We start from the raw sequence: 16,295 nt of genomic DNA on the forward strand, positions 1-16,295 counted from the left end.
GTAACTTGCACAAAGTTTATATCCTGTGATAATAAAACGACATTATGTTGTAAAAATATTCTCATCTCTATAAGTTATCACATTATTTTCTGTTTTGCATTATACATATTTAAAAAATCCGATTTCTCGTGTATAAATCTAAAGCTTCAAACAATATTATCAAAAAATGGTTATAAGTAATTTATGTGTGACAGTTTTTAAAGAGCTTCAACCATCACAGCGATTCCTTGACCACCGCCGATGCAAGCCGAACCAATGGCAAATTTACCAGCATTTCTTCGTCTAGAAATAAAAAAATTTTTAATTACATTTTACCATCAATCACTTAGTTTGCTATTGATTACTGATATTAGTTATTAACCTTAATTCATGGACTAAGTGGGCTGTAATTCTGGATCCAGATGCTCCTAATGGATGTCCCAAAGCAATAGCGCCTCCATTGACATTCAATTTATTCAAATCTAAATTCAAATCTTTGGCACAGGCAAGAGTTTGAGCACCAAAAGCTTCATTGATCTATAAAGTTCAAAATATGTTTTTCATTATTGTGACTAATAAGAGGCTTGCTTAAGAAAACAAATAATACTATACCTCTACTAATTCCATATCATTCAAAGACTTGTTAGTAGCTTTCAATAAATTCTTAATTGCTGGAGATGGTCCAATTCCCATGATTGTTGGATCAACTCCAACAGCACTGTATCCTACCAAACGAGCTAAGGGTTTCAAGCCATGAGCTTTAACAGCTTCTTCACTTGCCAATATAACGGCCGCAGCTCCATCACATACTCCCTAATGATTAATTTATAATTTACATAGTTTTCACACGTCATATATCAAGTAAAAAATTAAAACACAAGTAAAAAATTAATATACCGATGCTGTTCCAGCAGTTACTAAACCATCCTTTTTGAAGATAGAAGGTAATTTTTTGAGGTCATCAATAGTCGTTTGAGGTCTAGGATGTTCATCGATCTCAACTGATACTTCACGTTTTTTAGATTTAATGATTACTGGTGCTAATTCAGCCTTGAAGTAGCCATTGTCATGAGCTTCAGTATAAAATAGATGTGTTATTTTAAGCTCAATACAAAGAAATTTAACAGATGCAGCATATGAAGCAACTTACCAGCTTTCCATGCATGTTGGCTTCGCAATGCAAAGTTATCTACTTCTTCTCTGGTTACTTTAAACTGATCTCCTAACTTTTCTGCAGTCAAACCCATGGGTAAACCACAATGAGTGTCCATTAATCCTAACCAAAGAGAATCTTCATATTCATATTTTTGACCAAGTGCAGTTCCAAAGCGAGTATTTCTTACTACAAATGGCATTTGACTCATATTTTCAGCACCTCCTGTTAAAACGATATGGGCTTCTTTTGTTGTGATGCTCTGGAGTCAAAATCATGAAGTTATGAAATATTTGTCTAAAGTGTGACATTTAAATATTACTACAAATTTTGTACCTGAGCACCGCTGACAACAGCTTGAAAACCAGAACCACATAGTCGATTGACACCCAGAGCTGGTTTATCAATAGGAATACCTGCTTTCAATAGCACGTGCCTGGGCATAAATGCCCCATCAGATGATGACAGCTGTTAATTAAAACAAAATTTTAGTACATACTTTTTAATTTTATAATATGACATAAAAGGTATTTTATATCTTACAGGTAAAACATTGCCAAAAACTACGCTATCAATATTTTCAGGTTTCAAGTTGGCTGATTGCAATGCAGCATTAGAAGCAACTACTGACAATTCAGTTATGTTTTTATTAACAAATGATCCACCAAATTTTCCAAAAGGTGTACGCTTTGCGGCTACAATAAATATTCCTGAAACAAAAAATTTTCTTTCAATTTTCATGCAAGTATCTGTTAAAATATATTGACTTTGTAATTGCATAATGAGAGTTCAAAGTCATAGATTTTTGACAAAAAGTTAGTGTTATCTTTTTCATAGACGATACAGTTTTTTTTTCCTGTCACTTACAATCAATGTTATATAAATTATGAACAAAAGTATAAATCTCATGTTACTATAAGACCCATCAATAAATATGAATTAGAAAAGTAAATGAACAAAAAAGAGACCCTATAAAATATGAAATGAGTAAAGAAAATAATTATTTTCCGAAGAATATACTAGTAAAATAATAATAGATAATACGTTGATATATGTATTATCTTCTTTTCTCGTATCTTTCTTGTCAGCTGCGCGGTATAGTAGAAAAGTATACACAAATCCAGCTCTATTTTATTAAAATTATAAAAAAAATAATCATTACCTTTAGTAACAGCTGTCATAATTGTGTAAAACGATTACAAAAAAGTGTAAATAAGTAGATCAGTACTTCACAAATTTACTCTGCAAGAGTAGATTGGTGAATGGCGGCGGCCGCAGATTGCCACTGTACGCAACAAGTGAGGACACACACATCGCTTTTTACCATATGTATATATTATATAGGCATATGTGTAAGAACAAGATTGAGATCGGAGTCCAACAAGTTAGTAGAAAAAATTCTTGTATTGGAAAAAAGCGCACTGTCATCGTTATTCTTGCTTTTTTTATTTTTATATTGTAAACAGCTTAAGATCGTTGAATCACAATGAAATTTCAATAAATAGACATTTTGATAGTCTAACGTAAAATAGTAAAAGTTATTTATGTTCTTTAAGGTGACCGTTCTCGTTTACGGCAATAACTAATTTTGATTCGATTTTTAAATTTTTAAATTAAGTTAAAATTCCCGGTGTGCACTATAAAACTTGACTTACCGATTTTTTTTTCAAGTGATTCTGGCGTACATCGAGTACACCAAATCCAGATCCTACATATGAGATGTCAAAATCAGGATCAAAATAAAGATTTGTAAACCATTTTTGAAGACTTCTACTCATCATTTTTTAAAAGACTCTGCAAAATTTTTGTTTATGTGCTATATTGGAATGAATATGAAGATCTTTTAAAAAATTGTATGGTTGTTAAGAAAATAAAAAACAAAAATTATATTTTAACGTAGGAAACAGTCTTTATTGAATTATTTTTACATATTTTCTCAGAGTAACTCGTTTTTAACAGATAAGATACTATTTAATATTAAGATGCTTATGTGGAGTCATTTTTTCAAATAATATATATGCATATATATTTATTTATAAAATTGATTAACAATGATTATAACCATTATCACGAGCCAATTCGTAATAAAAATAGACAAATGATTTCATTCAACTAGACTTGATTGTAGTGAGTAGTAAGGTCCCATTGCTTGTGACAAACAGCTCTGAGAAGGAAAAATCACTACAAACATTACTATGGAAATTGAAAATCAAAAAAATCACTCCTAAAAGTCTTGCACTTTCTTCTCCAATAATTAATCCTACCAAATAATTTGTATCAATAGTAGTTACATCTATTTTGTAATTTAATTGAAAACAGGTGAACAAGCTATTCAAGAAAAAATCAAATAAATTGTTTCTCATGAACACATACAATAAAAGACCTGCTTTAAGCTTACATAGATTGTTCAATCCGTTTTTGTCTTACATATAAACGATACTTTCTTTTTACATTATCTAGTGATTTCCATGATTACTTCAAGGCAATACAGAATGGAAGCCAAGGTAAAAGTAAGCATTCCAAAACTTTTTTCAAGACTTTTAATGAATATTTTTTTAAACGGTACTATAATGAATTATTTTAAACGTTCTTATGAGCACTATAGAACCTTTTAGAAAAATATAATTCTTTAAAAACAGGCTGAAAAGTTTTCATTTTACCTTGGCCTTGACATCCCTTTAAGAATCTGTATCTACTTATTATTTTAAAATTATCAATAAAAAGTTAGACTATGTTTCAACCTCTTATGTCAGCTTTACTCGCAAAATCTTGACCCTACAAAAACAAATTTATAATAAATCATCGGCTACATTTACCTTTTTCTATTTAAACAAAATAAGAACTTACATCCAAGAAAACATTGTACATTTCTTGAGCTGTATTTGAAGATGAAAACTCAGCTTTCAAGCTACGTGATGTAGGTGGATCAATAGCATAATCAATAGCTTCCCAAATGCACTCTTTGTCAATAAGCTTCAAAAAAAACAAAAAAAACAGATCAAGTTACTTTAATATACTAAATGGATCTAAAATTGTTTAGTCTGAAATGAGCCAGTACATACTTGCATCGAAGTATCCATACTAATAACAGTGTCACTAACTACTTCTTTATTGTCAGTCTCTATGATGATCCTACCACCAAAGAGTTCTGAATCATAAATAATTTTGATATTGCCCATTGCAACATGATTCCAAGAAACATCACTTTCATTTTTGGAAAATAGAGTTGCTCTTTTCAAAAACAAATTAATATCTCCGTCTTCGTCATCCTCATCGTCTTCGCCAATGTATTCATCGTCGTAATCTTCATAACTCTCCTCTGGTTGTGTATCGTCGTATTTTGATTCTGAAAATTAGGAATGAAATTATTGAAAAAAATAATCTCAGCAGATAATTTTCATACATTTTACTATTACAGATGAAATGGCATAAAGTTAGGACTCACCTTGAAATTACACATTTAAATGTGTTAAATAATATCAAATTTTGATTTGTTCATTAAGTACGAATATCGAATTGAAGTGTAAAAAATTAATGGAGACAAAAAATTCGGCACAAGTATATTTATTTAAGACCAATTGTACGAAATAAATCAATAAGCATAAAAATAACAAAAAGCTTTTTAGATCTACAAAAAAGTATTCTTTAAAGAATATTCATATTTATTTCCATGCTTAGAGACAATTGAATATTTAATATATATAACAACATTGAATAATTCATTTATATTATTTGTTTGGATTCTCAAATAAAAATATAAAAAATAAGCAAACTGTATTGTTTCATTAGCAGAAAAATAATATTAAGCAATAAAGGAGAATTTATGAAGTTTATATTTTCTATTCCATATTATTTACAATATTATTCTATACCAAATTATTTTAAAACTTGCAGATAACCAAGTGCTAATAAATTAACATTTACTTATTCATAAAATTGTGATGAACATTTTATGACCTACTTGTTCTGTAAAATGTTGTTTGTAAAACAAAGTGATAAAATAAAGCGAGAGATCTTACGATCGTGTTGCAGAGGTAATAATTGGTTTATGGTATCTTTAGCAAAATTATTTAAATGCATAGAAAAATGCGCCTGTACTAACTGAAAAATTGTCACAAGTTAAAAATTCAATTCAATTCAATGAATGTGGAGAGAATAAGTCAAAAAGCGTAAGTACGAATATACCTGCGTTTCTAATCTACAAAAAATACAAAAAAAACTTCAACCATGAAGGGAAGTACGCATTTCCCTTTCAATGTTATAATTCAATTAAACAACACAGTCAGGTCAATTTCATCTTTGCGTTATCTAACCTTGATTAGCCATTTTTTCAGCAAGTTGAAGTTGTGCCTTATCAATAGCTTCTTTAAACTGTGCTGCTAGCTCGGGTGTTTTAAATCTCACTGCCAATTGTTCTATTTCTGGATTTTCGGGCTCGGCATAATTCATACCTGCCCACATCCACGCTCTGTCGGACGTGTTCATCGGGCGCATATCCAGATCAATGGTTACCAAGATGTTACATACGACTTTGTGAACCTGCTCACGACGCAAAAGTAAACGATAGGTACCGTGATCCCGATGATGTAGGAGTTTCATTTCACCGGTACCACGTTCCTTCCATTCTTTCGTATTATTATCGTAACGATAGAGTTTGGCACGATGAGCAAATACTGCAATACATTTTTGATGTTATAGAATCGTAATATTAAGATTTTTAGTTATTAACAAAACGCATAAAAACCTTTTTCTTCGTCTTCTTCGCCAGTCCTAACTTCAATAGCATCAGGTAACGGTATTATAGGTTCAAAGTAGGGATCATGCTCATCTCCATTCTCATTTTCATCATCGCCATCTTCGTCGTTATCATTTTCTTGTGTTTTAGAAGATGTATCTTTTGATGGAGTTTTTTTAACCGAGGTATTTGCAGCTTTAGCACCAAATACTGAAGCTCCTGCTCCTTCAAAAGTAAAGTTTGGATCTAGAAACAAGAATAAAACGTTAGACAAAGTTGCACTTGGAAAAAAGGCTTACATTTGAACTGAGCAGGTTACTGACCAACTTTGAATGCTGGTTTATCATCAGCACCTGTTTTGGTAGCTAATGCTGAAAAAGACAACGCATTTTCAGTGGGCAAGAAGCTAACAGTATCTTTTTTCGAAGTATCTTCAGCTTCTGACGCAACTCCAAATTTAGATAAGCTTTGTGGGGGTGATGCAATTATTGGTTTACCACCAAAAATATTAGTACTCGATGCACTTGTTTTTCCAAATACATTGTCTACTGGTGTAGGAGTACTGCTACCAAATATATTTGTTATTGGTGTTATTGTTGTTGCGCCACCAAACAAAGATTTTGATTCATTAGACGTTGAGCTTAAATTGCCGAAAATAGGCTTTGTTGAATCACTGCCTAACGATAAACCAGTCTTTGATGTTTCGGTTGTAATTACAGAAATAGATTTTGTAGAGTTGTTGCCAAATAACGATTGATTGCTCGTCGATGTCGTAGTTGCAGTACCAAAGAGAGATTTTCCTAAATTTCCTTCCAAAACTGATGAAGCAAAAGGCTTAGCATTCGTGCTCATTGATGTTTTGGTAATATTAGAACCAAATAACGATGAGCTACTAGTAGTTGTATTAGTACTGCTTGTGCTTTGATCAGTTACAGATGTTGACTGGGCTTTCATAAGACTAGAACCTAATAAATGCAAAAGGAAATTGAAAAATAATTCAAAAGTTCAATGATGAAATTTAAAAATTCATTTCTCAAAGAGTTTAACGTACCAAAAGTAGGTGTAATACTTGTTTGTCCACCAAAAATTGACATGTTTGGAGTAGCAGTCGAAAATATTATACTGCTAGTAGTAGAAGATGTTGATTTTGCTAGTCCACCAAATAAATTAGCCGACGTAACTTTTGGTTCTTCTAAAAGAGGTGGATTTTGTCCAAAGGTTGGTTTTGATTCACTGAACAAATTTTTCGCTACCATACTAGGATGAAGTGTAGTTGCAGAACTTGAACCAAACAGTGGTTTTGAATTTGCGGGAGCCGTAGTGATAGCACTAGGGCCAAACAACGATTTAGTCGTTGTGGGTGCGCTTACAGCTGCAGTTGAACCAAAGTTTAGTTTCGAAGTAGAAGAGCCAAAGCTAAAAACATTTTCTCCCGATGCCGCAGGCTTAGACGACGGCTCACAAATTTTCAAGTTATCTAATTGTGAATCTGTCGAGTCACTTTTAGCACCTCCAAAAACGAAACTAGTCGATTTTGCAGTTGTATTACTGGAACTGGAATTACCAAAAAGACTTGGCGTTTTAGTTGAACCAAAATCCGTTTTAAAACCACCTCCTTGAACATTGCTACTACCACCAAAATTGAAGGTGGCACTAGTCGAAGGACTATTAGCTTTAACAATAACAGGGCCACTTGGCACATTTTCAAATGAAAATTTATCTTCATCACGACAACCACGACAGCCTGGGCAATCCGCTTTATTTTTGTAAGAGTAGAAATTTTCAGGAAGCATTAGCTCACAAGCAGCTTTTTTGTCGTCCTCTGATACTTGAACTTCATAAACAACCTGTTATAAAATAATGCATAATGATTGATTAATTTTTAAAAGTTCGTCGAAGTAAAAAGAAAATTATATACATATTTTTTTTCAGTTACCTCTATGTCGGATGAAGGTTCTTTCAAGGGTAAATTGGTAGCTTTTGGAGTCTTTTTTTCAGGTGCAATTTCACTCGATGGTTCTGCTTTACAAGCATCATCAACTGCCTTTTTAAATTCTGCAGCTATTTCAGGAGTTTTAAAGCGACAAGCAAATTGAATGTACTCAACAGCTCCCTCGCTGTAATCACCAGCTGACCACATCCAAGTTTTATCATCTTTTGGCTTTATTTCAATAGCTGCAGACACAGCATGGTTCAAACATAATTTTAGGACTTGATCCCTTCTCATGACTAATCTTAGCTTTTTAGTTGTTTTATGTTTCAAAAGTTTGATGTCACCCAAACCACGTTCTTTCCATTCTTTAGTGTCTGTATCAAATTTAAACAATTTCGCTCGATGACTATACAATACATCCTCATCTTCTTCGCCAGTCTTAACATCTATTTTATCGGGCAATGGAATGATAGGTGCGAAGTAAACATCTTCAGATTCTTCAACTTCGTCATCACTAGTTTCAGGTCGTTCTGGTGACTTTATGGGTGACTTTGCTTGGAATTGGAAGTCAAATGATTTTCCAGGAGACCCAAATGAAAATGCACCAGAATTTCGATTGGGTGGAGTGGATGGTGGTTGCATGCCGAAGCTAAATCCAGCTCCAGATGAAGCTTGATTGGTACCAAAAATCGAGATTGGTTTGGTTGATTCAGGTTTGGTTTCATTAGCTTTGGTGCTTAAGTTGAAAGCTGTCTCCTGCTTGGATGCTTGCATATTAGTTGTCTAAATTTGAAAATAAATATCAATTTCATTGAAATTTAAAATAATTAAAGTTTATTGTTTAGTATACTTACAGGTGGCATTCCGAATGAGAAAGAAGATGGTTTTGCATCGGAACTTCCAGAAATCATAAATCCACCAGCAGGCTTAGGTTTAGGTGGTAACTTTGGATCACTAGGGGCGTCGCATGCCACGCAGTATTGATTGGAGCCAACATTTCTGGTGTAACAAGCTTTGCACTCCCATGAATCAGCAGGTGGCTTAAACATTGCAGATAAAGAACTCTGTGCACTAGGAGCAGAATTCGTGGTAGGAGTAACTCCTGGAGCCGGAGCATTACAAGCTGCGCAAGCACTTGTACCTGCATTATTACGAGTATAGCAATCATTGCACTCCCATGATCCTATAAAAATAATAAAAAAATATAATATATGCGTGCTAAGATTGAATTAATTATTTTACCTTGTGCTGGTTTAAATTGCTCAAATAGACTATTTTTAACTGGTGGTTTATTTGATGCAGCAGGAGCAGTAGCAGAAGAAGCTTGCTTGGATGAAGCTGTTTGGCAAGCAAGACAATTGGTTTTGTTCGACGGGTTGACAGTATAGCATGCTTGACACTCCCACGAACCAGCTGCAGGTTTAAACATTTCTGACAACGGCTTTTTCTGTTCTGCGGGTTTATTATTCATTGAAGACGGCGGTTTTTGTGCGACTACTTCTTGAAGTTTCTCACCGAAATTAAAACCACCAGGTTTAGATGGTTCATTAGAGGATTTTCCAAATGTGAAAGTAGCAAATGGACTTGGCTTTGAAGTTTCTTCTGGTTTTTTCTGAACTAAAGGCGTCGTAGGAGTTTTTGCCTGTTGCAAAATTGGCGTTGATGTGAAAGAAAATCCACCTAGTTTGTTTTCTGACACTTTTGCCTCAGTAGACACTGGTTTAGTGGATAACTCTTTTTTCAATACACTGAAATTGTTTTGTGAGTTTTAATCATATAATACTTAAATTTTTATATATTGATGTACAAAACAAAAATAAAAATACATAAATGAAAATTTTGTTTTATAAAAACTGTAGGTGATATTTCATAGAGATCATCGCGCTAATAATGTATTATATTCGGGTATATTTAGAAAGCCGTGCACGAGCTACTAATCAACAATCTAGAGACATAAATACAGCTTTCTTGCTGCGGGATAAGTTTGTCTGATTCCAGAGTTGATTTGCTTTGTAATTAGTTTTTCGCAATCTTCGCGATCAAGGAACTTATTCATCATTTTACGATGTACTTGTAACGTAATTGTAACGTAAAATCAACCAATTATTCAATTTAAATTATTGCACTTCATTATTTTCAGTTTCCTTATATCGCGTGTTATTCCGACGAAGAATATCAACAAAAACCAAACTTATGCCTCTGAGAAATGAAAATACCACTATAAAAAATAACTCTGGTAGATTAGTTGTGTGAATGAGATACTATTAAGCCCACCTTCGTAAATTGTAAAATGAGAAATAAATAATATCATAAAGAATTTTACCTGCTTTCAGTCTTTGGCTTCGATTGTTTTACACTGTCATCTGGTAAACTATCTCTAGCTTTTTCAAAATGCTCCTTGAAACTTTGAGCTTCTTCAACAGTTTTGAATCTGATGCACAATTTTTCTAATTTCAGCTCTTCATCGGCAAAGTCATTGGCTACCCACATGTAGGCTTTTTCATTGTTAGGCATTGGAGACAATTCCATATCTTTCCTCAACATGTGATTTGCACAAATTTTTAATACTTGCTCGCGTCGCATAAGTAAACGAACTTTGCCTTCTTCATTTTTCAACAGTTTAACATTGCCAATACCTCTTTCTTTCCACTCTTTATCAACAAACCGAAACAGTTTGGCCCGTGCGCAAAATAGTTCTTCTTCGTTTTCTTCACCAGTTGTTACAGGTACCTCATCTGGTAATGGAATAATAGGCGCAAAATCTGGAATGGGATCGTGTTCCACCTCTACTGTATCGCTTGAGATACTGTGGCGCGAGGTAACTGAGACTGAGCTCGTATTTTTATCTGTAATTTACAAACCATTAATTATATTCCAAAAAGTAAATTCAAGCTAACTAACTATGAGAGCTACAAACCATTTGCTTGAGTTGGTGAAGTAATGGTCATAGTGGCAGATAAAGGTGGAAGATTAACAGTTGTTGGTATATTTGCTTGTGAGGGCATAGATATCTGATAACTGTGAGGAACATTAGGTTCTTGTTCAACATTTGGCGTAACTCCTAGTCTATGTTGAGGAGGTACAGTAACACTGAACGTTTGCAGCTGTGTAGCTGATGTTTCACTTGGCATAGTATCAGATTTAGTAATTACTACATTGACTGGAGGTGGTTTACGATTTGTTGGAGTTGAGCTCATCACTTGAGGTTCTTTTTGTGCATTTTCAAGTACATTGGTGTTTGTGGGCACAAAACTGTGAGATTGCAGAATTTATAATGTGACATTATCTTACAATTTTGATCATTTTGTTAAGATATATAAATACAACTTACCTGAATTTAGGCTCAATTTTTTTCTGATCTCCAAAAGCCAATTGTGGTTGCTGTTGAACCATATGAGGTACAAAACTAGTTTGTGATGATTGAATTTGAGGTTGCTGTTGAGGTTGAAGTTGATGTTGTAGTTGAGGTTGTGGTTTTGGTTGCTGTTGAGGTGGGGGTTGAGTAAATGTCTGAGGTGAGAATAATCCATGCGTCAAAAGTCCAGCGGTGTCTGGCATTACTGGATGATAATTCATTTGTGTGTTAGGCATAACTGGATGATGGTAGTTCATCTGTGCTGCTGCTGCAACGGCAGCTGCAGCTGCATTTGTATCAGCAAATGGAGCCAGTTGAGAATAGTAGGGATTTTGAAGAGCAGCTGCTGCAGGAGTTGTTGGTGGATACATAAAGGGATAGGGACTGCGTTGAGCGAACAAATTTGGCGCTAAAGGAGCTGTTCGACTCATTCCTCCAATCGGCATTGAAGTGTTGCTAAAACTATCGAAATTTGTTATTTATTATCAATGCAATACATATTGAGAGTAAATGAATAAATTTGTCGAAGATTTTTTACCTCACATCATCGTCATGGTATGTTACATCATCAACATTTTGATTTTGCGATGAACGAGATTTTTTCAATTGGTTATCTTTATCAGAATGTAACTTAATCAGTTCATCTAATTTTGAGATCATTGCCAAATGTTGTTCACGCTGTTGTATTTTTAAAGAATCAACAGAGTGAACAAGCTGACGTATCTGGGCGTCAAGCCTTTCTGGACTTGGTCGTGATTCTATTAAGCGACTGCGCGAAAACTCAAGAACACTGATATTATTTGGCTGAGGAGTACTGAATTTTTTAGGTGTGCGACGTAGATGATGCTTTTTGGGTGTATGATGATTAGAATTGTTCAAATTTGGCACAGAATTGGCAGCCAGCAAGCGTTGTTCATCGCTGTGAGCAGAAGAGTAACTCTCTTCAGAAACTTCATCATAATCGTTTGGAGCTCCTATAATCGACGTTAAAAAGAGATCAATTATTTAACTCATTTTGAATTAAAAAAAAATCCAGTGCTTCAAATAAAACTCACGGTCATAGTCTAGTTCATCAGGATCGATACGTTTCAACTTATTTTCAACTTCAGTAATGTAGTTACAAAGTTCTGCATTCAAAGGATGTTTTGGATCAGCATTTGGACTGCGCAAACGATCCAACGTCAAGTAAAAACAATTGCGAGCTTTAGATAAAATAATTATATATTGCGTTCGAATTTCTGATGACATGCTTTCAATTTCTGTGTTATCGATGGATTCTTCGGCCAACTGCTTGTAGATCTAAAAAAATTAATGTATTTTAAGTAAGTATGAGTCTTGCTGAAAGCTAGGTTTTTTCAATCGCTACTTACTTGGCCCTGTTCAAACGATGCTTCTGGACATTTTAAGGATTGCAGTGCCTCAATTGCTTGTTCATAAAGCTTATCTTTAACCAATTTCTGTACTAAAAGTAATTTTCCTTCTTCAATAGCTTCTGTTATTTCCATGTTATTCATCTCTTTCCTAAAGCAACAGTTCAATATTGAGAAATAATTCAAAATGTATTACAAAATTTAATAAATTCTCATTTACCCTGTGTAATCAAACAATTTTTTCTGCGATGATCGAATAGTTTGGTTATTATGCATTCTCTCAAGTAAAGGAACAGCAGCAGACCAGTACAAATCAGCGCGAGCTTCTAGAGCTGGTATATCACCACTTTCGCTGTTTTTTTCTTTCAACTTTTTGGCTCTATAGTTGAATAATCGCGCCAAGTGAACTAAAATTACTGGATGCAAACCATGATTACCAATGCAGCGAATTACTTCTAATCCATGCTGCAAATTCTGCCGTGTATCATTGACATCAAACATTTCTTTTCTGGAAATACTATATGCAGCTGTCCACCTTTAATCAATTATCACAATTATTCAAAAATATTGCTCCAAGTAAAAAAGTTTAATATTTACTATATTAAATGATATACAAACCATTTTTGTTGCTCTTCAGTACAAAGTTGACTGGTTAAATCTGCAGGTAAAGTTGGAAGTTTGTCTGGATTAAAAGTATTTTTTTGTTGTTCATCTACAACTGCTGATGCACATAAAACTGCAAATATAATTTAAATTATAGTGATAATCTATTATACAAATGGAAATGTATAGATAAAATTTATTTACCAGCAGCATTCAAAAATGCATCAATGTCAAGACGGCTAAGAGTTGCAGGACCAGCTTGATTTAGACTATAAACAGTGTATTGAAGAGTTGGAAATAAATGAGAAGAGAGATTTGGTTGTGGTGCTTCATATTTGTTGGTACTACGGCTTTTTATGGCTGGCCAAATCTGATGATGTAATGAATACGGCCACACTTCTTCCGATACTTCGTCATATTGTTTTAATTCATTGGAAGTAAGAAGTCGGTAACGCGGATTCATTGCATTATTGTTGGTGAAATACGATGTTCGTATTTTTTGATACATTTTACTGACGAAAATTCTCTGTAAAACATAACCAATGAAATTGTGAGTAGAATTTTTGAGTATCAAATTGTTTTTCAATATTTTAATGCAATAAGTTCAAGTACCTGATACACCCGTTCCCTCCAAGAACCAGAGCAAAACTTTTCTATACTGCTGATAAGTTTTTTAGGATTACCTCTAGCATAGTCTTGAAGCACATGTCCTAAATTTGCGTTTAACATATTACTCAAAGCTGCCCAACTCATCAAAAAGTATGAAATTGCAATATTAAAAATACTCAAAACATACCTGCTTGACTGCAACGATAATTTCCTTCACGATACCAAAGCTGCAATTGATTCTTAAGCTGTGAATCAAGATGAGTTGTCCAAGAAGCAGTGAGATCAATTGGTTTAGTATGAACAGCTGTTAGAAAAAGAGGTCCACATAATCTTCCCGCTTCTGTCCAGCTTCCTTGTTCACGTTGCGTCATTAATAACAAAAGACTTGCAAGATGTAGGTTCAATTGGCCCCACATGTGTGCAAAAACACTCTCCGTCATCGAAGGATGGCTTGAGAAACTTTGAGCTTTGGCTTCAAACAAGTGCTGATCGAAACTAAAAAATTTAAATTAGATGATAAAATTTATGAACATAATAATTTTGATCTTATGAATTTGAATGATTCAAATTACTTACTTATAAACTGCTTGAAGAGCTTCAAATGGTTTTTGTATAGAGTTACCTTGCTCTTGGATAGCTAAAGCAGCGTAACGTTCCAGTACACTTATATACGATATCCAGTAAACCCAGTTAGTATGTTTGGAGCTTTTACATTTTAAAAAAAGTTCACATAAAACCCTATACCAAACTACACTGTTTCTATGAGTACTGAGTGCTTCAATATCCATTGCATGCTTGTATGCAACATCGTACTTTTCATTTTCCATGTAATGCTTCAAGAGCTTTACTCTGAGATTAACATCTAATGGTCTTGCTAACAATTCAGCTAAATAACATGATATTTAAAAATTAACTATGAGTAAATTATCTCAAGATTAATAGTCACATTTTTTCAAAGTATAGTTACCTTTAATTAAGTGTTCAAGGCCTTCTCCTTTTCCAGATGACTCTTCAGAAGATAAAATTTTTTCTTTAAGACAAAAAACTACTTTATCGTGGGAAAAAAGTTTTTCTGCTCTTTCGAGCCAATATTTGGCTCGATTGACATCAATAACAACATCAGAATCTACTAAAAGTTCACATACTGAAAATCAATGACATTATTAAAATACAGTTGTGTAAATATCAACTCAATAATAATTGTAATAAAACAAACTTTTTAAAATGAGATCTTCTTGTCTACCGTCTAATTCAAATGACAACTTGAACTGACTAAGGGCAGATTCTTTATTTCCCTGAGCTTCGTGGATCTGACCCATGAGTTTGTAAGCCTTGGCGTCCTTTTTTTCTTCCAAATAACGTGAGAGATATCGTCTGGCATTTTCATAATCTCCAACATTGAAATACAATTCAGCTATTTTGTAACTTCTTAAATTCCTCTGTAATGATTTAAAAACATTTGAAGTTGAGCTCAGTTTTAGATTTGCTTAGCTTGTATCAATTTTACATTGATTTGTTTATCCAGATGTAAACCATAAAAATTTCAAAAATATTGAAAAAATAAGCTTCTATAGTTAATGATTGAAATGTTGAGAAAGACTGAAAGTTCTAGAACACGAGCATAAAACTGCTGAATTGAGAATGATTTTCATCCTGCAAGATTAAAATTCATCGCATAAAGGAAATTTTTCTGCTTTTCGTTAGAGCAGCTCATTAATTGGGCATCTTGAAAAAAATTACTCGTTTATTCGGGCACGCGGCAAGTATACAAAAATTTTGGCGGTTAACCGTTGCGAGCATCGGAGTCGACTCGAAAACCTACCTCAGTCTCATCGGGTATTTTGCGAAAAATATCATTCACGTGGCGATCGACATCCTTCTTGGTGCGCAGCATCTTCGAGGCACAACACCGCGATCACTTGCGGCATACGGATTTCAATACAAAAAAGGCGAGAGTTTGATTATCAAGTGCACTCGAGTCGTCGTTCCGTATCGTCGGTCGAGGTATTGGCACTGCACACGCCGGCGGCTGCACACACACTTTCCCTCTTCACAAGTAAATTTGCTCGCGCAGCCACAGACTGTCACGACAGCGTCTCGCGAATCTTATGTCTGTGCTAAACCTGTGCGAGTAACCTCGCGTTCATAACGGACTCGAACTGGCACGAGCGTAGTTTGGCTTTTTTAGCGGTGACCCGGTGACGACGTATAAGTAATCGGAGGATGCGTCCAATTGTCGACGGGCTTGACGAATCGATGACTCTAATTCCCTTCTGGCTTTTGTTTTTCGTCAGTTTGCACTTTAAAAGTCTCGTCTATCGAGGAGCAAGGCGCTGCTTGTATCGCGTGATTCGCGACTCGACCGTTGAGAAAACCCGCCTGCTTCGCCGTTTAGGGGGCGGCCAAGGTGAAGAAGAGGCGCGAATTGTAACTCGCGTGCGAATAAGCTCACGAGGTTATGGTGTATCGATGCGCGCGCGATTCTTATTGTTCGCTTATTCGCTGGGAAAAGCTGAAAGCATGGCATTAGGCATAGACACAGGAGCTGTCGCCGCCGG

General features: G+C 34.5%; 2 protein-coding genes across 2 annotated transcripts; both read right to left on the reverse strand.

Annotated features, from left to right (window-relative positions):
* Nucleotide 1: 1 nt before the first annotated feature.
* LOC106658325 (3-ketoacyl-CoA thiolase, mitochondrial) lies at nucleotides 2-2,422 on the reverse strand. Its single transcript, XM_014380220.2, has 8 exons — nucleotides 2,295-2,422; nucleotides 1,676-1,842; nucleotides 1,469-1,600; nucleotides 1,130-1,394; nucleotides 877-1,052; nucleotides 592-792; nucleotides 362-516; nucleotides 2-282 (listed from the first exon to the last, which is right to left on the reverse strand). The coding sequence occupies exons 1-8, from the start codon at nucleotides 2,311-2,313 to the stop codon at nucleotides 198-200; spliced, it is 1,200 nt and encodes a 399-aa protein (XP_014235706.1). The 5' UTR covers nucleotides 2,314-2,422; the 3' UTR covers nucleotides 2-197.
* A 594-nt stretch (nucleotides 2,423-3,016) lies between these two features.
* On the reverse strand, nucleotides 3,017-16,148 carry LOC106658433 (ranBP2-like and GRIP domain-containing protein 3). Its single transcript, XM_014380402.2, has 25 exons — nucleotides 15,560-16,148; nucleotides 14,954-15,176; nucleotides 14,705-14,881; nucleotides 14,314-14,623; nucleotides 13,925-14,232; nucleotides 13,741-13,838; nucleotides 13,333-13,654; nucleotides 13,144-13,261; nucleotides 12,746-13,060; nucleotides 12,526-12,676; nucleotides 12,211-12,454; nucleotides 11,694-12,129; nucleotides 11,132-11,617; nucleotides 10,718-11,052; nucleotides 10,124-10,646; nucleotides 9,043-9,548; nucleotides 8,655-8,983; nucleotides 7,804-8,583; nucleotides 6,919-7,714; nucleotides 6,191-6,832; nucleotides 5,877-6,113; nucleotides 5,446-5,805; nucleotides 4,195-4,478; nucleotides 3,980-4,105; nucleotides 3,017-3,907 (listed from the first exon to the last, which is right to left on the reverse strand). The coding sequence occupies exons 1-25, from the start codon at nucleotides 15,629-15,631 to the stop codon at nucleotides 3,869-3,871; spliced, it is 8,217 nt and encodes a 2,738-aa protein (XP_014235888.1). The 5' UTR covers nucleotides 15,632-16,148; the 3' UTR covers nucleotides 3,017-3,868.
* Between the last annotated feature and the right edge of the window lie 147 nt (nucleotides 16,149-16,295).

The sequence above is a fragment of the Trichogramma pretiosum genome, unplaced genomic scaffold, assembly GCF_000599845.2.
Source record: "Trichogramma pretiosum strain Unisexual culture from Peru unplaced genomic scaffold, Tpre_2.0 scaffold70, whole genome shotgun sequence".
Classification (NCBI taxonomy): Eukaryota; Metazoa; Arthropoda; class Insecta; order Hymenoptera; family Trichogrammatidae; genus Trichogramma; species Trichogramma pretiosum.